The sequence below is a fragment of the Barbus barbus genome (genome assembly GCF_936440315.1).
Source record: "Barbus barbus genome assembly, chromosome: 12".
NCBI classification, from domain to species: Eukaryota; Metazoa; Chordata; class Actinopteri; order Cypriniformes; family Cyprinidae; genus Barbus; species Barbus barbus.
The window spans coordinates 14,271,478-14,291,865 of record NC_136740.1 but is presented as its reverse complement, the minus strand read 5'-3'; the positions used below and the strand labels follow the sequence as shown (position 1 = coordinate 14,291,865).

General features: G+C 35.4%; 3 protein-coding genes across 3 annotated transcripts; 2 read left to right on the top strand and 1 right to left on the bottom strand.

Annotated features, from left to right (window-relative positions):
- The first annotated feature begins 1,501 nt into the window (after positions 1-1,501).
- Positions 1,502-4,410, top strand: LOC306877911 (gamma-aminobutyric acid receptor-associated protein-like 1). Its single transcript, XM_079429950.1, has 5 exons — positions 1,502-1,701; positions 2,290-2,379; positions 2,751-2,829; positions 3,049-3,167; positions 3,922-4,410. Exons 2-5 carry the CDS (start codon positions 2,290-2,292, stop codon positions 3,985-3,987), a joined length of 354 nt encoding a protein of 117 aa, XP_079286076.1. The 5' UTR covers positions 1,502-1,701; the 3' UTR covers positions 3,988-4,410.
- A 266-nt stretch (positions 4,411-4,676) lies between these two features.
- LOC306877910 (C-type lectin domain family 4 member C-like) lies at positions 4,677-12,603 on the top strand. Its single transcript, XM_079429949.1, has 7 exons — positions 4,677-5,027; positions 5,250-5,351; positions 9,912-10,022; positions 10,912-11,013; positions 11,143-11,294; positions 11,390-11,490; positions 12,106-12,603. Exons 1-7 carry the CDS (start codon positions 4,934-4,936, stop codon positions 12,227-12,229), a joined length of 786 nt encoding a protein of 261 aa, XP_079286075.1. The 5' UTR covers positions 4,677-4,933; the 3' UTR covers positions 12,230-12,603.
- On the bottom strand, positions 11,981-19,318 carry LOC306877909 (transient receptor potential cation channel subfamily V member 6-like). Its single transcript, XM_079429948.1, has 17 exons — positions 18,896-19,318; positions 18,146-18,306; positions 17,098-17,195; positions 16,889-17,011; positions 16,656-16,796; positions 16,432-16,530; positions 16,172-16,347; positions 15,916-16,062; positions 15,658-15,737; positions 14,475-14,610; positions 14,305-14,391; positions 14,125-14,201; positions 13,814-13,979; positions 13,655-13,721; positions 13,307-13,575; positions 13,121-13,227; positions 11,981-13,024 (listed from the first exon to the last, which is right to left on the bottom strand). Exons 2-17 carry the CDS (start codon positions 18,274-18,276, stop codon positions 12,766-12,768), a joined length of 2,163 nt encoding a protein of 720 aa, XP_079286074.1. The 5' UTR covers positions 18,277-18,306; positions 18,896-19,318; the 3' UTR covers positions 11,981-12,765.
- Positions 19,319-20,388: the final 1,070 nt, after the last annotated feature.

Sequence of the window (20,388 nt, the reverse complement as noted above, 5' to 3'; positions counted from 1 at the left end):
CTTCATACACACAAGAAACACAACATTGACGTATAATACCAGACATCAGAGACTAGGAAACATGCAGTGAAAAACCCAAATGCAAAGAGTTGCAATAATCTAAGCAAGATGTAATAAAAGTATGAATAACCTTCTCCAAGTATTAAAAAGAAAAAAATGAATGGCATATTAATATATAATTAATTAATTACCCATTTCTCAACGTCGACAGTCATCCCTGGCCAATAATACCTGGCACACAAGGCATTGCGAGTTTTAAATACCCCACTGTGGCCTCCCAAAGAGATGCTGTGGAATTCCTCGAACAATGCCCTGCATTCGTCCTTGGTTTTAATGCCTTCCTTCTTCCATAATACAGCAAACCATCTGTAACATTGACTAAATTTACTAAATATGTAATATAAATTAACCTTAGAGACTTTTTGCAAAACACTGCCTTCACACTAACCTGTGACTCTGAACTTTGATGAGTATTGCCTCAAGTTTTGACATTCAGTTTTAGTATATTGTGTTGGGTACACATTTGTAGAGAGGAAAGCGATCACCTCTTCATATCTTCTCTCCATGATACTATCTACAATGCTTTCAGAAGAAAAGAAAAGAATTCAGAAGCAGACAGATTCTGATTCTGAGAATACAGTTATTGTTTTTTATTGGTTATGTCACAAACGTTACTAAAAATTATACAATAACCATGAAACAAATACTATAGTAATTTATAGTAAATACTGTAGTGTTTTTTAACCATACTATAGAAAAGTACTTGAATTAATTTGTTGTGGTAATTCTATAGTTGCTGTGGTAATATAACAACTATAGTAATATAAACAAATGACTTTACACAATACTGTAAGGGTGCAGTAAATGCAGACATCAAATAGAAGTCTCGGAGATGTACGTGTGCTATCAGGGAGCATATACCCCTGATAGCACACATCTCTGAGACTTCTATTTGATGTCTGCATTTACATCTGCAAGACCTATTATTTAGGGTGTTTGCTCATCTGCAATACGTCTATAGGATGTTTCCTTTTAGATGTCAAATAGACATCTATTAGATGTCTTTAAGATGTTTATGATTTAGAATGTATGTAAAACTGACATCTGAAAGACGTCTGCCAGACGTTTGTAGACAGCAGATGCTTTCCAGATCATGCTTTCCAGAAAAAACATTCAGGAATGGCACTACGTCTAGAAAACTTTATAAAAGTGTATTGTCTCTGTCCTGGGTTGCAATTGCTACCAGAATCACACGCTGGACCGCTTTCGCCAGGATCAGGCACGTAACACAGCTACACGGTAGAGCTAATTTCATTGGCCAAATTTTCCTTTATTTTGATTGGTTCCACTGACCCAGAAGACTAATGAGTGACAGCACACTCTGGCCAATAGAAGCCCTGTAAACACATGTAAAGGCCGCCTCCTCTCTCTCCTGAATGGCTAGACGATATGTCAGTCTATTTTCAGAATTTCCATTGGTCAGTTCCCAGAATAAGGCGGTACATTATTTGTTGTTGTTTTAGTGGGAGAAGTGGGCCAGTCGACATCTTCAGCATAGAAGGCGATTTATAATATTTAAAGTGATTGCGTTTTGGAGATCAACATCATTACTGCGCTGATTGGGCCGTCTGATATTCGTCCAAGTGGGGAAGACGGGCGTTGGGTTTCACTTCTTCCTGAATCCATCAGTAGCTATCCAAGGTGTGTTTCGTGTTTACCACAACGACCAGTAACGTTAAACCCCGACTGTGGGTAAGGCTAGTTTCATCCAGGAAACGAACGTGAATTTGTGGTGAATCAAAGGTTCAAACACCAAGCCCGCGGTCACCCGCACTAACTTCACTTTATAGCTGGTCATATCATGTGAGCTCGCGGCTCTGAGCGTTATCAGCATTTGTTATGGACGCAGTTTTCTTACATTATCAAGTACTGTCTGACGACAGCAGGTTATTATTGTTTATTATTAAAAGCTGAGTTTGTGGAAACAGTGCTATGGAGGGCAATGCAGCTGTCTTCGCAACACTATCATGAATCACAAGCCCGTTGGCTTCTCAACTGTTTCAGATACAGACAACAGTTACAAAAATACTATACAGTGATGATATTGCGCAATACCACACTTCTGAATACTTGGGATATTCACATACCATGGTATTTACACCGGCAACGTTATTTAATGGAAGTACCATGGTGCATGTCCAAAAAATGAAATACACATACACTAATACTAATACTAACATCAACATTATATTTTAATGTTGATGTTATTGTTCATGTGTTTGCCCTCAGATGTCTAGCCAGTATCAGCGAAGTGTTCCACTGGAGGTCAGAAAAGCGGAAGGGGAGAGAGTCCGTGCCAAACATCCGGATAAAATCCCGGTCAGTCTCACGGTTTGAAAATACAATAACAAACAATAATACGTTTCTGTTACATTATTTAGACGGTTTCTTCAGCCAAAAGTGAAAATTAAGTGATTATTTACTCACTCTCATATCATCCCAAATGTGTAAGACTTTCATTCTTCTGCAGAACATAAAAGAAACAGCTTTGGTGACTGTTCAATTCTATTGTATGGACAAAACAAAAGTTAAGGCATTTCTCAAAATATCTTTTTTTATGTTTCACAAAAGAAAGTCAGTCAACATAGTTTTGGAATGATATGAGTGTGAGAAAATAATGACTGAATTTAAATTTTCTGAATTTCAGTTAATATTATATTGGGTATTCATTTGTTTGTTTGTCTCCTTAGATAATAGTGGAGAGAGCTGCAAGGTCACGAGCTCCTGAGCTTGACAAAAAGAAATACCTTGTTCCTTCAGACCTCACAGGTGACAACTCTTATTTCATATATGCTCCCCAACAGAATAATATCTGTAAATTTACAGAGAAACTCAACTCATGATTGTCGATAAGCATTGCGTAATTTTATGTTGGGATATTAAGGCCTTTTCAATTTTTTGAGACTTCCTGTTTTAATTTTGAGAAAGAAATGAAACTTTTTGATCTGACTGAGTTTCTCTCCACACCCTCCCTTTTTTTTGGTCCAGTGGGTCAGCTCTGCTTCATGATCAGACAGCGGGTGTCTATGAGACCTGAAGAAGCGCTCTTCTTTTTCGTGAAAAATTCACTCCCTCCATCCAGTTCCCCCCTGTCTGCAGTGTACGAGGTAACTCAAGCACCCTTCCTCTTCATTACTGCTGAGTAAGATGCTGAACTTTTTTTAGCATAGGGTGTTCAAAAACAAATTTAGTTTTTAAATGCTAAATAATTTTTAGGTAATATGCTTAATAAATAAATGAATGTTAGAAAAAATAGAAAACTTAATATAATTAAAATGATAATATATATATATATATATATATATATATATATATATATAAATAATAGAGTACCATTCAAAAGTTTGCATCTGCAAGTCTCTTATGGTCACAAAGGCTGCATTTATGTGATCAAAAATACTGTGTAAAATTTAGTATTGTGAAATATTATTAAAATTTTAAAATAGTATTTTTTTGTTTGAATATATGTTAAAATATATATTATCCTGTGCGACTTCAGTGTCACATGATCCTTCAGGAATCATTCTAATAGATTTACTGCTCAAGATATTTCTTATTCTCAGTGTTGAAAACAGTTGTGCTGCTTAATATTTTTGTGGAAACAGTGATACATTTTTCAGTATTCTTTCATTTTCAAAACAGCAGTTCATTTGAATTCTTCTTTTTTTTTTTGGTAACAATTTAAAAGTCTGTACTGTGCCTTTTGATCAATTGAACGTGTCTTTGCTGAGTTTTTTCATGAAAAAGTCTGACCACAATCTTTTGAACGGTATATGAACAGTTTTTACTTTTACATTGAAATGAAAAATAATACTACTAAATCATTTGATCTAAATATATAGTCTCCATCTGTGTTTTTAGGGACACCATGAGGAAGACCTGTTCCTGTACTTGACATACAGTAATGAGAGTGTTTACGGTGCTTGAGACGGAGGACGAAAGGCCTGGAGAGAAGAGATGGAGAAAGATTATGCATTATTTTACCACTATTATCCCATGTTCAATACATTGTGCCAACAGAGGGCATTGTTCAATAATGGGGACTAAAGGGTGCTGTTTGTATTTATCAGTATTCGGGGAAACTACAATGAGATGCATTAAACAGATCATTAAAACATTGGCACTTGAGAATTGAGAAACACTAAAGAGAAAATGGAAGGTCAAAAACAAAAAAATAGAGATAAAAAAATAAAAAAAGTAGTAAAGTAAGCAAGTATTCATTTCATCTTTCTCTCCCAGGAACGCATCATTTGTATTTAATGCAAATAGGTTTTTGTTCTTGTTTTTCTTTGTTTTTTTTGTAAAGTATTATCAATAAATTTGTGCATATAAAAAAAACCTTTAAAAAGTTTACGCTTCTTTTTTTTCTGTATAAGTCTGTACATAAGCATTTGTTTTAGTACAGATGAGGTTCAGTTAATAGTTATTATTTATACTATTGTCATTATATATACTATTCAGCAATTTTTAATGATAATATTTACACATTTAACGTTTAACGTTACCGACACAGCAACTCATATAAACACCGTTTGATATGTTTTAATTTCTTTTCCTTTAGGATAAGACATAACTAGTGGTTTAATTCGTTCTGACAATATGAAAAAGAGAGAAGTGAAGGATATCATGCCGACATGCTGAACTGTAATGAGGAAGTTAAGGGAAAACAACTGATCATGTGCGATGCTCAGAATTATCCTGAGATAATTCCCATCAGGTCAGCATATTTATAAGTGTCAAGCTTTTCAGATACGGAGTCATTTTTTCTTGAGATAGTCGTTTAGACAATAGGAAATTGAATCAGTTTTGCTAAAGAGTTTGCACCTACTGGGAAAAACGAAACTCAAGGGAATTAGCAGGCAGGGAAGAAGAAATGGAGAGCAAGAAAGAATTAGAAGTGGAATTGGAGGAGATTGCAATGGTTGAGGAGGATAAGGAGAAAGAAGATCAGAAGAAGGAGACAAAAGGTAAAAGGTTTAATAAAATCTCTCATTTACAAGCTGTAAGAAAGTTATTAACTCTGTTGAAGTTTAAAATAGGATTCCTCCCTTCACTTTGGGAGAGGTTGCATTAAGTGAGCAGAAAATTTCAGTATTCAGTCATTATACATTAATCTGCTTACTGCTCAGTTTCTTTTCATATGTAATTCTTCTTCTTTTCAACTGCACTTTCTCCAACTAACTTTGCAGCAGAGGACGTAGAAGAAGGGAATATTTACACCACTCTCACCAGTCCATCTGAACATGAATATGGCTCTCCTTCTTCAACTCGCTCTTATGCAGTCAATAAAGGTAATGCAAACTCATTTTCTTAGTAGTGAACATTTCAGGCCAATAAATAGCTAATAAAGTGAATAAAAATGCTCATTTAATGATACAAATGCCAGGAGTTTGTTGTGTGCACAAGTTTGAATTAGGAAAAAGAATTGGGAGTATTCAAATACGTTATCTAAATAATGCTACATTTCTAAAAATTAAGGTTTCAAAATGGTGTTTTCGCAGTAATGGTATAGGAGAACTATTTTGGGTTGCCTAAAGCACCTATTAATAAACAGATCATAAAAGAGACACTTTTTTTCTGAGCATAAAGAACATTTGAATAATCTAAAGAACCTATTTCCACTATAAAGAACCTTTTGTGCATCGGAAAGGTTGCATAGATGTTAAAGGTTCTTTAACCTTTATTTTTAAGGATGTATATATAATTAACATTTTATTTATTTATTTATTTTACATGCATTCATGTGCATATTCATTGTGTGATGTAAAAATGTGTGATATAGGATCCAGCCGTCTATGGTCTAAAACAGGACAAGTGAAAATGGACATAAAGAGGAACAAAAACAGTTGGAGAAAAAGAACTGATGCAATGATCATTTAGTTAGAGCAAAATATCTAACAAAACAAACATTGTTTCTGATCACAAGATACAAAGGATAAAAGAAGTAAAAGATGTACGTAAATGGTCTATAAATTCTGCTTAAATTAAAAAAATTTAAAAAATAATATGGCTGTGCTTAAGAGAACCAAGATAATGCTACATGCACGCAAGTGGCATTTAGGTGACATTATAATAGAACGTAAAGATGTAAACTAACAATATATTAGCACATAAAAATGTCAAGTGAAACACAAATAAATCTGCAGGGACTTCCAGGAATCCTTTTTTTCCAGTGGAATCAAGAATCTTTGCATTATTTCACAAAATAAACTTTGAATTCCCTCTTTCCTTCACAAAACTTTTGTGCCAAGTTCCTCTTAAACTTTTTGTGTTCGCTCGAAAAACTTTTGAAGGAACTCCCGCTTTTGAGAGCAAGTGCAAATGGCAATGCAAATCCTTTGCAAGCTAATGCAATTACTTTGGGAGAATGCAAAAGCATTATTCCTTTTAAATAATGATATCATTTTTCCTCCCATCTCATTTTTTTTTTCCATTACCATGTTTAATGTTAATTGCCATCGCCAGTCAACTGTCAATTGGGTTTTCAGCAGCATATTCTTTACTTTTAAAGTGACTAACATTGTGAGTTGTTGTGGTTGTGCTTAGTTATAATCTTAAACAGCTAGTTTACTCTTTTATAGCAGCATTTCTATCCATTAAATTATAACCCAAGTGGTTTCTCGATCGTTTGATACATTTGTTACCAAGACCCGCATTAATTATAGATTGCTCTGTCATTTGAACAGAGTCTTTTGTATGACCATAGACACAAAGTTGCATATTTTGCTCTCTCGAGGACAGGGGGTGTGTTATTTTGTCCAGAGAGCACTTGAATGTTTCAGAAGGGCACGCGAGGACACAGAGCCGGTATTGTGTTTGTGTTAGTGCGCACATAAAAGAGCAGAGATGCGGTCAAGTGCGCACTAGATTACTAACGCCTGCTGATTATTCCCTAGCCTTCGTCGAACTGAGCCACGGCATGTACGTAAAACTCTGCAATTTCGGCAAGTAGGCTACACAGAAGCCAAGTCTGAACTAGGGCTGCCACTAGGGGTGTGCGATATGACGATTTTTGATCGTGGACGATAAAAATGTCTCCACGATCTGCTTTTGAAGAAATATCGTAGTATCGTGCTACAGCACACATTCTATCAAATACAGTTCTGGCGCCTCCGTCTCTATATACTGTACAACACGACATACAGCAGTAGAGTTACTCTGACAGGACGCTGCACTTATTCGCGATCGCAAAAGTACATTATTTGCATACAAGCCTTGCTGGTTAAATGTTTCATTCGCGCGCTGCTCTGACTTGCGCTTTTTCTGAGCGCATACACCTGAAGCACGTTCACTAAAAAGCCTGTCTAACAGCGCCTGGTTACTCAACTAACTTATTTTTTGCGCTAATACTGTCAAAACACACAAGGTTTACATACAGACTCAGTTGGTTATCTCTAAAATGAAAGTAAATTGTTAAGAGAGAAATGCGTGCAGCTCTTAAAGGGACAGGACACTAAACATGCTGTCGACTGTCATTAAAGGGATAGTTCACCCTAAAATGTAATTTCTGTCATTATTTACTCACTCACATGTTGTCTCAAACTTCTATTAATTTATTGTGCTGAACCCAAAATAAGATATTTTGAAGAATGAGGGTAACCAAACAGTTGCTGGTCCACATTGAATTTGATAGCAGGAAAGAAAAATCCTATGGAAGTCACTGAGGACCAGCAACTGTTTGGTTTTCCACCTTCTTCAAAATAGCATTTATGTTCAGCAGAAGAAAAAAACTCATTCAGGTTTAAAACAACTTTTGAGTAAATGATGGTATAAAAATAAAACGTTATGACAGAATTGACAGACAGATGACAGAATATTTATTTTTGGGGGAACTATTCATTTAACGTTAACAAAACAACAAAACGCAAAGAGAAAAATCACTCACTATTCTTGACTGAAAAACTTTAATACAGTTGCTTTAGGAATCAGTCTATCTAGTGTTTTATTTTTATATTTGTTCATTTAATTTCATTGAATGCTCTGCTAAATACACCTATTGTACCTGAAAATAAAGCACTGTTTGTTTTATTTGTATATTATGTGTATTTGTAATGTGTATCTTTGTTCTTATTTTTTAATAAGAAAGATAAAATGATGACAAAGATTTTTTTATCTTCGCCCACTTTGGCCTAAATATCTGCCATGCATCTTTGTCTTTCTAGTTTGGCTGTAATGCTCAGACAACTTGTGAAACCAAAATAGTAAAACAAAGAATCGTGATTAAAATCGTGATATTTCTAAAAAAAATTGTGATATGATATTTTTCCCATATCGCCCACCCCTAGCTGCCACTAATGACTATTTTTATTTCGATTAATCTATCGACTAATTATCCTAGTAATCTAAACGATTAATTTCCCGCAAAAAAAAATCAACAATTTTACTTAAAAATATTTTATTACACCAAATGAAATCCAAATTTCTATGAAATCCTTTTCTAAAGCAAAAGTGAAGTGCAACATAGAGTACAAGAAGCAAGTGTCCATCTCACGGTCCAAATCACTGAAATCAAAGTTCAGTATTATAGTGTGAGAGTGACAACATACACGTTCTAGTCTACTAATACAATTATAATCAAAAAACACTTTTTAAAGGAGCATTTACCAGAAATATTATTTACCAGAATTTATTTAGGTGAAAAATGTAAATGTGCAGTATTTCTGAAAAAATACTTTATATAATATCAATTAATTGGAGATGCTTTTTATTATTAAAATTTAATGGAACAATTAAAATGGAATCCAGAAAATAATGGAAAACAAAATTTGGTACAGATAAAACTGTAAAACTCAATTAGACAGGTTTTTTGATTAATAAAATTTAAAAAACTGAATTTGGAAATAAAACGGATTTCATAGGGCCCTATAATTATAATATATATTTTTTTGTAGTAATAAAAATGTATTTAAGTGAACAATAGCTTTTAAATGACTTAAAGTACACATATAATAGCAATGGTGCAATAATAATTAGTTCAAATAAAATATCAAAAGCGAGAAATCATATGGTTTTATTGAACAAAACTGTTAAAATACATAATGTATTATAAACAATGTAGATTACGCATTACAACAAAGACCTGCAGGAGGCGCCGACGGCCACATACTGTTTAATATTGACCAAGCACCATTTAATTCAAATGTACACTTAATCTTTAATATTTGTCCATTTCTTCAGGACAGAAATGTTATAGCCGCTGTAATTAAATGAATATTTGGACATCAAACCGTGTAACTCAGAGTGAGGGTTTGAGCTTTTATTTTGAAATCTCGATGTATTCTCCTGTTTGTGTAGATTTATAAATTATTTACCTCACAAATCTGATGAAATGGCGCGCGTTGCGTTCCCAGATGAACGTTATAATAAACACAAACTCACAACAACATGCAGATATGGATTATGAGATGCTCCACATGTAAATGATAACAGTTTCTGTGGAGCTGCTGTGAGACGCACGTGCTTAACCTACACGCATGTACATAAAGCGCATATACTGTGTGAACTGCATCGCATATAATTATTTAATTAAGTCATAGCTTTTGTGAATTCACAATTATGCTTAATTATGATTTTTAAATGGGTTTAATATATCATGCAGCCTTGGAAAATAGTATAATAATGTGTTTTATGGATTCTCGTCCGTGAAATGCGCCACTTCCGGTACTTTGCTGGTTAGTCGACTCGAGCAAAATGAAGTCGACGATTTTTAAAAACCGACGAATCGCGACAGCTGGACTCTGAACCGAAACCGCTGCAGCCGGATTCAGGTGATGAATGTTGCGTTTGCACATCTCTTGACTTTCGTTCTCTGGCGGTCCATGTAATGACAAATGTATCATGTTTTTCTCCAGATACATCAATAGATATTCACCGGAAACTCCGTGTTTACCGCATCGTTTCGCTGGTTCTTCTGGTCATCAGCGTCCTGTTCCTGATCGTGGTCCTTGTGCTGTTAATGAAGCGTAAGTATGACCGTATTTTATTTTTATAGCTTGAACCTATAAAATAGGTAGGCCTATTCATTTAACCCTTTTATTGTCTCTATTTCTTTTTTCTTCTTTTTTTTTTGTGGTCAAAATGCGCTATAAATAGATTACCACATCGTTTTGATACCGGAAACAGTGTAAACAATATCTAAACAAGCTAAATAAACTAACTTGAGGTTTTTAATAATAATCTGAATAAATGAAATAAATAATTATTAAAGATATGGTCCACGTGTTCTTTACAGGGTTTGATTTATGCTACTTGTGCTACTTTCAGTGTGTTATATGCATCTTTACTTTTATTTAAGCTATTTATTTGTAAATTCTAAATTAAATTTGAATGAAAATATTTTACATTTAAAATAACATCTAGGGTTTAATCCTTCACACATACTGTTCTCTATGATATGGTGCTAAACGCATGGATGTAATCTTTTATCATATACACAAACTATTCATAAACTAAAAGCAGAACAGTACAGAAGCTGTTATATAATACATCATATTGCAACATTATGAACAACCAAAAGTAAATGAAATTAACCAGAAAAAGTCACTTTTTTAAAAAAATTTTTTTTATTTTGTTACTGCATGCTTGTTGAATTAAAAACACTTCATTATAATATAGCCTACATTAAGACATTTTTCTTAAAAGTGTCTTTTAGACCAGAAAGGAAAATGTGACCAAAAGGATAATTAAACAAAGTTAAAGGAGGATTCTGAAAACGTCTTGCACTAACTTGTTGTTTCAAGACCTCCATCTCACTTTATTATGACTCCACATTACTAAAATAACTGTATGGTATTTTGCTGGAAATGGTGATTGGTTAATAGAGGATACATTGTTACATTATATTCTGAACAGTGACTGGGAAGCAGCCGTGTCAGGAGGTAGAGCAGGTTGTCACCCCTCCACTGGAACAGGAATGCAGCTTGGAGAAATGCCAAGAGTTTCACCAACTGCCTCGTGAGTTTGTGAACAACAGACTTATGGCTATCTAAAGGTTTTATGTATGTTTGAATTTTTTTTCTGTATAAAACTTTTTTACTTCTCTTCAGTGTTTTCTTGCTTCCCCACCTAAATGTGTGTGTGCAGAGCGTCAGTGCAATGATTGTGGCAAGGATTGGCTGAGGTTCGAGAATACTTGTTACTTCCTGTCTCAAAACCGCCTCAACTGGCAGCAGAGCAGGAAGGAATGCCAGAGGAAGGGAGGAGATCTTGCCGTCATTACTAATGAGCGTGTGCAGGTCAGTAAATCTATAAATACGGTGAAATGAAAACTAAGAGATGTGATTTACATATTAATGTATTCATGCTTTTCAACTATATCTCATCTCTGCAGATGTATCTGAGTAAGAAAGGGAATTTGAAGTACTGGATTGGGCTAAATAATTTGGGGGGAAATCAATGGACATGGATTAACGACACTGTATTGACAGTGAGGTAGGAAAATATTTATGGTTCAAAAGGGGCCAGTTGAAAAAAGTTGGGTCTGTTTACGACATTATTTTTGTGTTATTATTATTAACTGTTTGTAACCAGAAAAATAAGAAAAGATTTTTCACATTTTTTTCCCCTTTATTTGTTCTTCAAATACTCAGTGCATTCTTGAAAAATAAGATCAATATTTTTCAATCCCTGATTTATTTAATTTTAATTTTTTTAGACAAAAAATAAATAAAAATAAAATAATAAATAATTTTCTCTCTCTTATTCTGGAATAAATTAATTTTGAAAAAGAAAACCTAACAAAGAAAAAAGAAAAATAATACAATATTTATAATAAACAGGGGGAAATGTAGAAAATGTGAAAAATCATTGGGAATTTTTTGCCTAGTTTTTGTTGTTACATAATATATATATATAAATAAAATAAGAAATAAGCTCAGGGAGGCACTTGCAAAAAAATATAAAAAATTCCACCTAGCCATTCAAGCCTCCATAAATAATTTATCATCACATGGTTATCAATACAAACAAGTAATATAAAATGAAAATATTTGTCGAAATGCGGTTTAGTAGCTACTGACTGACTATGGTCCTTATGCACATACACAGATATTGGGGAGATACTTCCTTTCCTGGAGAGTGCGCCATCCTGGCTGGAAATGAACCACCTGAACGGAGCTGGCACCCATCTTCCTGCAGTTTCTACTTACAGTACATCTGTCAAAAGATGTAGATGTCCGAACATCATCTATACCCATTGAAATCACATACAGTATATATCTGGAAATCATAACTCAACAAATACTCAAGATAATCATCTCTTCTCTAAAGATTGTAGTCAGAAATAGGGAAATTTAGTCCATCGACACAGCGTAAAGCTTTCTTTGTACAATGTGCATTATGAAGCATTATAGGTGCAGAAAAAAGCAGTTTTAAAAATATCCTGTTTATTTGTATTATAATTGTACTAATTTCTAACTGTACTGATCATGTTTATTTGCACTAAATGTTTAATGGTCACACGATAATGTTCTGAATTGCTCGTACTTTCTCTGAAATGTTCTTTTTTTTTTTGTATTGCTTCATTAAACTTCCACCTTTATATTTAACAATATAGATGGTGCACAGTTCAACTTTGTCTATCCGATACAACACCTTTAAATTTCCATATTTTAAAACACTCAATAACTCAGAATAATGCAACAGGAACCCTTTAAATATTAGGAATGTCATATCACCCAAACATTACTACTTGATCTTGAGCCATTTTTAGATATACTTGAAATCAGGGCTATCCACATTTTCTTCCTTTTCACATTCTATACTCTGACAAATGAGCTGCCATAATTTTATTGGTCTCCTCTGGATTCTAGGCCTGTTTTTCACTAAAAGATTGCTTTGCAGTGGATCATTTCCAGGGCCACTCTTGCCTGCTTCCTCCTCCTCCTTAGCTGGTTCTCCTTCCTTTGAGAATGCGTTAACGTAGCGTCTCATCTTTTGCACCAATGGGTCATTGCGATCCTCCACTCTGGAATCATGAGATTTTGTGAATAAAGAAGGCTAATCAAAATGAGAGTGTTTAGTGATGCTTTTGAATTGGAATTGAGATTCGAGGCATCCTTACCGAAGGTACCAGCGTTCTCCAAGGCCAAACGCCAGACCACAGATGCCCAGTCTTGGCCACAGGCGCAGTGGTAACCTCCGTTCCAGCATCAGAGTAGTGGCCACCACCTATGAATGGATAAACTGATGTTTACACAGCATGCTTTTAGAACAATTACTGTGGGACTGTACTAGCTACACTACCCACCTGGGTCCTCCAGAGTTCGTCACGTTCCTGGGTGACCCTCCACTGCGTGTCGCTCATCATGGCAATCAGGAGGTTGAAAAGGAGGATGTAAGAAACCACACTGAAGTAGATGTGGATAGAGTGCACGACTGGATGGGTGTAGAGTATGTGGTCCACTGGCACGTCTATCAGACCGATGCTCAGCTCATACTGAGAGAAGACGGTGATGGGGAACGAGCGGTATGGCGGTAAAGCTGAAGGATCTTGAGTTATGTAATAGACCCATAAGCCTGAGGAAGGGGACATTATTTACATTACAGATTTGCATATGATATGAGTATCTTTTGATATAACTGTATTTGAACTCACCAGAAGAAGATCCAATGAGGAAGATAAGGGACAACCACATGAACTTCGTCATATCTCCAAATATTGTCTGCAAAAGAACATTCATATATTCCCATTATAATTCTATACTGAGTCTACAAACCAACAAGAGTGAGAGGCTGCCTCAGCAAAACGCTCCACCTTCTGGATCACAATGACATAGGGTCCCAGCATCTCAAAACCTCGGGCGAAGTACATAACATTGGACCAGCCAAGAACCAAAGCCCAAGCCATCGGCACAACCTCTTCTGCCATTCCAGTGGTCCGCAGCACACACAAAATCACAACCAGAATCGCGTAGCCAATTCTGCCACAGAAATGAATGCATGCAGTCAAACGTTTTTCATTCGGCATGATAATGCAGATTTCAAAGACCCGCCTATAGAGTGGTGCAGGTAGGACACCAGAACCCGCAAGACTAATTTGCTGTTGTTTCTGATGTGAGAACTTACAAAGTGACATGGAAGGGTCCTCCAAGGGCAGACTGGCCAAAATAGCGTTTAGCTCCCACTCTCAAAATACTGGGAACCTAAAAACAGGTTATTCATTATAAGGAGTGTTTTGGCATAATACCAATAATATTTGACATGTTATTACATAATGTTTCTAATGTCAGACAACATTTTCCAGACCTCTATCAGCAGAATAACGATGGCTCCTATGACACTGATAATTTCTCCAATTAAACGCAGGTGATCTTTGTAGGTCTGATAGCTCTCCTAAACATACAAAATGACATTAAGTTCTTGCAGACAAATAAAAATGCTTTGATATACAGAAACACATTAATAATGTTTCCCACCGTGAAGCTTTTCTGCACTTTTATGGTTGGGTCATTGTCTGCTTTGGTGTAATTCTCAGGAATGTCCTTCATGGGGCGGTTTATACAACACAATGTGAATATGCTAATATACAGCAGGTACACCAGCATAAATACCCTGCAAACAGATCAATAGAGCAACATCATCACTGCAGCTAATCATTGCACATCACTGCTATCAAAGCGAGATATTTTCTGAATAAATCAGAAAAAAATGCTGAATATGTGGAAAAGATTGAAGCTTTTGAAGAGTCAGCTGAAGAAAAACAGGGACAACATATCATAATGTTCCTTTAAACCTCCATGTCATATTATCCTACATGTTAGACATAATTATATCAACTCTACTTGTTTATGATCTTACATTTGGACCCTGGATTATATATCTATTATATATATATAAAAGATACATGTATAATATAATAGAATATTTTTACCAATAAGATGTAATTCATTGACCCAAAAACAGACAAACCAATTGCCTTCAAATTTTTTGTACTTTTTAAAATTAGCAACAAAATTAGATTTTTGTGGATGCTGAGGTCAAAGGAATGTAAGAGATGTAGATTAAGTAATGTTCACTTGATTAAAACAAATAAAAATTGCATTTGTGACCCTGGACCACAAAACCAGCCATAAGGGTACATTTTTTGAAATTGAGATTTCTACATCATCTGAAAGCTGAATAAATAATCTTTCCATTGATGTATGGTTTGTTAGGATAGGACAATATTTTTGCTGAGATACAATTATTTCAATATCTGGAATCCGAGGGTGCAAAAAAAAGAAAAGAAAATCTAAATATTGAGAAAACCGCCTTTAAAGTTGTCCAAATGACGTTCTTAGCAATGCATATTATTAATCAAAAATTAAGTTTTGATATATTTACGGCAGGAAATTTACAAAATATCTTCATGGAACATGATCTATATTTAATGCCCTAATGAGTTTTGGCATAAAAGAAAAATAAATTATTTTGACCCATACAATATATTTTTGGCTATTGCTACAAATATAAGCATGCGACTTGTGACTGGTTTTATGGTCCAGGGTCACATATTAAGTCTTTAATTTGACAGCTGCAAATATTTTTAGTTTGTTAATTAAATTAAAGTAAGAAAACTTAACTGAATGCTGTTTCTTATAGTATGTGATACTAGGGCACCTGAAGTAATGTTTCCCATACAGATTCCACTTCAGTCTGACGAGCTGTCGAACTGGAGTCAACTCAAGAATCTTTCTGGCCTGAGACAAGAGAGGATACACAAATCACTTTGTTAAGAGATTAACTAGGAATAGCCCAGCCACAGCAATTTGATTTAATCTGTTGCTACTGATGACCTTTTTCAACATTATTAAAGTGTACAAGTGTAGTGAACTGTTTGACTGTTTTCAGTGTCGTGTCCTGCACACATTTACACACCTCTCTTTTCTGACTGCTGACAATGATCTCAAGCACTGAGAGGTCATCCTCCCTGGAGTCAATCTCAGTGAGGTCGTAAAGGTTGGAGGACAATGGTCCCAGACTCCACTGAACAATGCGCCTGCGATTAACCAAGTGCTGGAAGGCCTGTGCAACATCACAAAAGCATTAAGCAGTGTGTTCTTTAAATGCTGCCATTCTGTTCTAGAGAAAGGTGAATGTTTTTGATAGAGGTGCATGTAAAGATCTCTCTTACCACGAGGTTGCCCTCCTTCGCAGCGAGTTTGAACGGTGTGAGGCCTCTGTAGTTGGGTACCATGTCTAGAGGGATAGTGGGTTCCAGATCTGCATCATGTGACATCAGTACGTCAGAAATTTGGCATGCGGTTGTTTTATTGGGCTGCAGTACCAACAGGTGAAGAATGGTATTACCTGTTCATGAACGAGAGAAAGAGTTACAACCACAAATGCAGATAGAAATATCACATTATGTGTAAAAAGGCTATTTCCTCTTACCCAGGGAATCCTGGGCCCTGATATTAGCCCCAGCTTTTATCAGCATGGCTATAATTTCTTCATTACCCACACAGCTCGCAAATGCCAGAATGTGCTCACCTACAGTCACACAATTTATTTATTTATGTCATAGTCATGGGAAACTACATCTCTCCTGATGCTCATCCACATCCACAACTAAAAGTTCTTACTAATAATTAATAGAATAAAAACATTCATCTCACCAAAGTACAAAAGTCCTCCTCTTCTTTTGCAGAAGTACATGCCTGTGACCCTGGGTGTCGCCACATCACCTCCTCTTGCTATCAACTCTCTGACTAAGTTAACATTCTGGTTAACAGCAGCAATGTGAAGGGCTGTTAAACCTGTCAATCAGAACATACATCCATGAGATCCACAAATAGTTATTAAATTGCAGGAAATGTTTGAGGAGGTTTTTTTTTTTTTAAATAAAGACCTTGGTAGAGTTCAGAGGTCATGGGCTCGTTGATGAGCTCCGGCGCTCCTTCCATCAACGCCACAGCCGCATCATAATTATCATTCATCACAGCAACATGCAGAGCCGTCTCTCCAAGTTCACCTAGAATGCACACCAATGCCAGATCCACATTCAATTCTGGATTTGTTATTTTGTGTGCCAGTAAATCATGGCAAAAATTGGTTTACCTCTCTCAAAGATATTTGTAGATGAACAGTCAAGCAGTTTCCTTATACAGGCTGCATTATTCTCCTTAGTGGCGGAAAACAGGGGGATGTCATTGACTCTGCAGAACATAACAAGACATGACTACAACTGTTATGGGAGCTGAAATCAGGACTGGTTATGTTTGCAAGCCAGCAGCACCATGTTGATATTCTTTTAACATCATTTTCCTTTCTTATTGTACTTAATCTCAGCACATATTTCTGTAATTATTTCAGTTGGAGTTAAAATGTTTTGTAGGCAATTTCATTTTCTGTTCGGTTTATATACATTTTTATAATTATTAAGCATATAGCGTTAGTTCTGGCAGGTCACGTGAGTCAAGCTTGCATCAGCTGACTCTCAGCTGATCACATCTACCTATAGGAATACGACACCTATCATGGCATTCCTATATAAGCTCTATTCACTATTATTCAGCAGCTTTTGCTTACTTGGGAGCAAATTACCCTGCTCCATCCCCAACTCCTCCTTTCGCCACAGTCAGGACTTGGCTTTCTGATATTCCTGTTGAATCAGACTCCCTTACTTTGAGTAATGTGTTAATATCATTAAGTACATTAATGATATCTGCTTTGTTCTGTTCTGTTAACCCTATAGGGGGGTTATTATTGCTGCTCTCCCTGCTCATTCATGACAGGCTGTATGGATGGGCAGGGAGTTTTTGCTCAGAACAGAACCATACCGCCAAGCCAAACTGTATGCCGAGTATCTATCATTTTGACGATAGTGGTCCTGACAGAATTTAAGCTATTTAAGACTGAACTTAAATCTCCCTTTGACTTATGTTGTTAAATTATTCCACTGCAAAGTTGGCCCAGGCCAGAGGCAGCTGTATACCATTTTAAAGCACAGCCATGACAAAATGTGTTCATTTACACAGAACCAAAGTCTAAAACCTAAACTTACAAGCACAATATTTTTACTAGCATTTTCTTGTTGAACTAAAAAAAAGTAGTTTCTATTTTATTGTATAGTTGTATTGTATTTTATTAATAGTTAATTCTTTACTTTTTGTTCTGCGTGAGGAAGGTCTCATCCAACATATCGTTCCATCCTTTTCTATGCTGAAGGCGGAACTTCAGTTGGCTCCACCAATGGTTTATCTCCCCTGCAGCAGTTCTGGAGATAGCTGGGGACATGGCTTCTGGTGGCGTTTCAGACCAAAAAGACTGACAAGAAGAAATCGAAATTGTCAAAATAAGTCAGACCACAGAAAAAAGCTATTTTCAGAAACATATTCTTAGAAATTTCTGCACAGTATTTAAATGAACATGCAGGTTAAGTGGGTTCCCTCCTCATCAGCAAGGTCAACATTTTATTATAAAATCAGTATATACTAGTTTATCCTGATAAATAAAAAGATCCTTTAAAAGTAACAGTTCTTTTTCAAATTATTACACAAACTTAAATGACCCCTTTTTGTACATTCTAATCTAACTCTTAAATTAATTCTGTTGATGGAACCTAATGTATATATGATGATTCAAAATCTTTTTATATTTTTAATATTTTATATTTAAAAATTTTACTACTACTTTTACGACAACTTATACCATCTTTAGTATTATTTTGGACTAGAATTTAACACATGAAGCACATTTCTAAGTTAACATAATTCAACTTCTTCCACGTTTTTTTTTTAAATGCAGAAAAACAAACACTATCCACTTACACTATCAAAACATAGCAATCGATTATTTATGCACTTGCTATGATACTGAACCAAAGATGTCGGCATTCAAAGCAATATTCACCTACCTTACAAAAATCCTCAATATGCTATTCCAATGTTATTTTAGTAATTTATGTACAGCATGTTTGTTTGACTGTCAGTGGACAATACAAAGCTAAGCAGTCAGACATCAGTATTTATACTTAAAGCAGAGTCTGGAAAGGAGGGTGGATGACGTCACACAGGTGGGCAGTAGAAAAGGATCCAGAGAGTTTTAAGTGACCCAATGTAGTTTGCGACCAATTGGGACAGTCATGTTAAACACATGTGTTTGTAATTAGCCTAATATATCCTAATTGTTCTGTTAACAACTTAATTACTACCTTTGAATCTTCTTATTAAAGATGTGTTACTTCCTTTGGATTCTTTTTTTCAACTAATAGTTGTTTAAACATGACTTGTTCTAAAGTGGACATAGATGGGCTTTCTTCATTATGTTGGCTCCCTCTATGGAGTTGCGAGATTGGTCCGTGGTCCATATTTTTCGGTCCTCACCCATCATCTTTCACTGCTTAGCCTACATGAAACAAAACCATATCAGTCAACACTTTTGAAAACACTGTGTCAGATAAATGTACAGCAAACCTGTCCCAAACCAGCTGACGGATACCAGGATGTTCCAGATGAGCCAAAACAACCTTCATTGGCCGAACTTGTACCTTTATGGAAGCGTGGGAGGTTTTCAGATCCAACGTCCAACGTCCAATAAACAAGCGTTTGTTCTCCTCCACTGAACGCTAACACTGGATCGGATTCAGTCCTAAATCCGCTCAAAACCAAAGAGTCTTCCTCTTTAAAAGCCAGCAACAGACTATACTTCTCTCAGTAATGTGGTGAAGGACTGGTCAGACAGATACCACCACACCAGGTCAAGGCATAAACCGGTTTTCAAGATTATTTCGTAATCGTCTTTCAATGTAACAGGACTGACCACTTATGTTTTGCTCCACTAAATGTCGCCAAATGATGTTTTGTACGTCGTTCCAAGATGTTTAGCTACTTGTAGTAAACTACCAAAAAATGTGTCAAGCTGTCTGAACGAGAGAAACACAAGTTTAACGTAAAATATCATAAGACGTTATAAATCGTGGAGTAGTTTTATGAACAAGAAATGTTTCGTTTTTTTTTTTCTCTTCGTTATATTGTTTTAATCTAACCGGTGACATTTGTGACCAAAATTCAGCTTGAAGAATCTAAATCTTTCTTAAATAACTTAAGAAAAAATGTATTTATGTAAAGTTACCTATATATGGCAATGGCTAGCCTTTGCCATAACTGCTTTAATTAATAAACAAATAGCCTAACAGAATACATAAAATGTTACTTTATTGTTTCCTGGTTACAACTGTTACCATAAATAAAACACATTTTTACTGAGATTTTTAAAACATTTTTAGAAAATGCATGCAGCTGCTTGCATTTCTGGGAAAAATTAGGGATTAAGAGGACATTATATGCAATAACAACATCAAAGAGTGGCTGTGTAATATAGGGTAATTTAAGGCATAATACATAGTGG

Coding starts and splice junctions, on each gene's coding strand:
- LOC306877909 (XM_079429948.1), bottom strand. CDS start 18,276: ATGTCCCCAGCTATCTCCAGAACTGCTGCAGGGGAGATAAACCATTGG. Junction 17,196..18,145: donor TTCCTCACGCAGAACAAAAA/GTAAAGAATTAA, acceptor TATGTTCTGCAG/AGTCAATGACATCCCCCTGT. Junction 14,392..14,474: donor AAGTGCAGAAAAGCTTCACG/GTGGGAAACATT, acceptor TTGTATGTTTAG/GAGAGCTATCAGACCTACAA.
- LOC306877911 (XM_079429950.1), top strand. CDS start 2,290: ATGTCTAGCCAGTATCAGCGAAGTGTTCCACTGGAGGTCAGAAAAGCG. Junction 2,830..3,048: donor TGTTCCTTCAGACCTCACAG/GTGACAACTCTT, acceptor TTTTTGGTCCAG/TGGGTCAGCTCTGCTTCATG. Junction 3,168..3,921: donor CCCTGTCTGCAGTGTACGAG/GTAACTCAAGCA, acceptor CTGTGTTTTTAG/GGACACCATGAGGAAGACCT.
- LOC306877910 (XM_079429949.1), top strand. CDS start 4,934: ATGGAGAGCAAGAAAGAATTAGAAGTGGAATTGGAGGAGATTGCAATG. Junction 11,014..11,142: donor AGAGTTTCACCAACTGCCTC/GTGAGTTTGTGA, acceptor GTGTGTGTGCAG/AGCGTCAGTGCAATGATTGT. Junction 11,295..11,389: donor TTACTAATGAGCGTGTGCAG/GTCAGTAAATCT, acceptor TCATCTCTGCAG/ATGTATCTGAGTAAGAAAGG.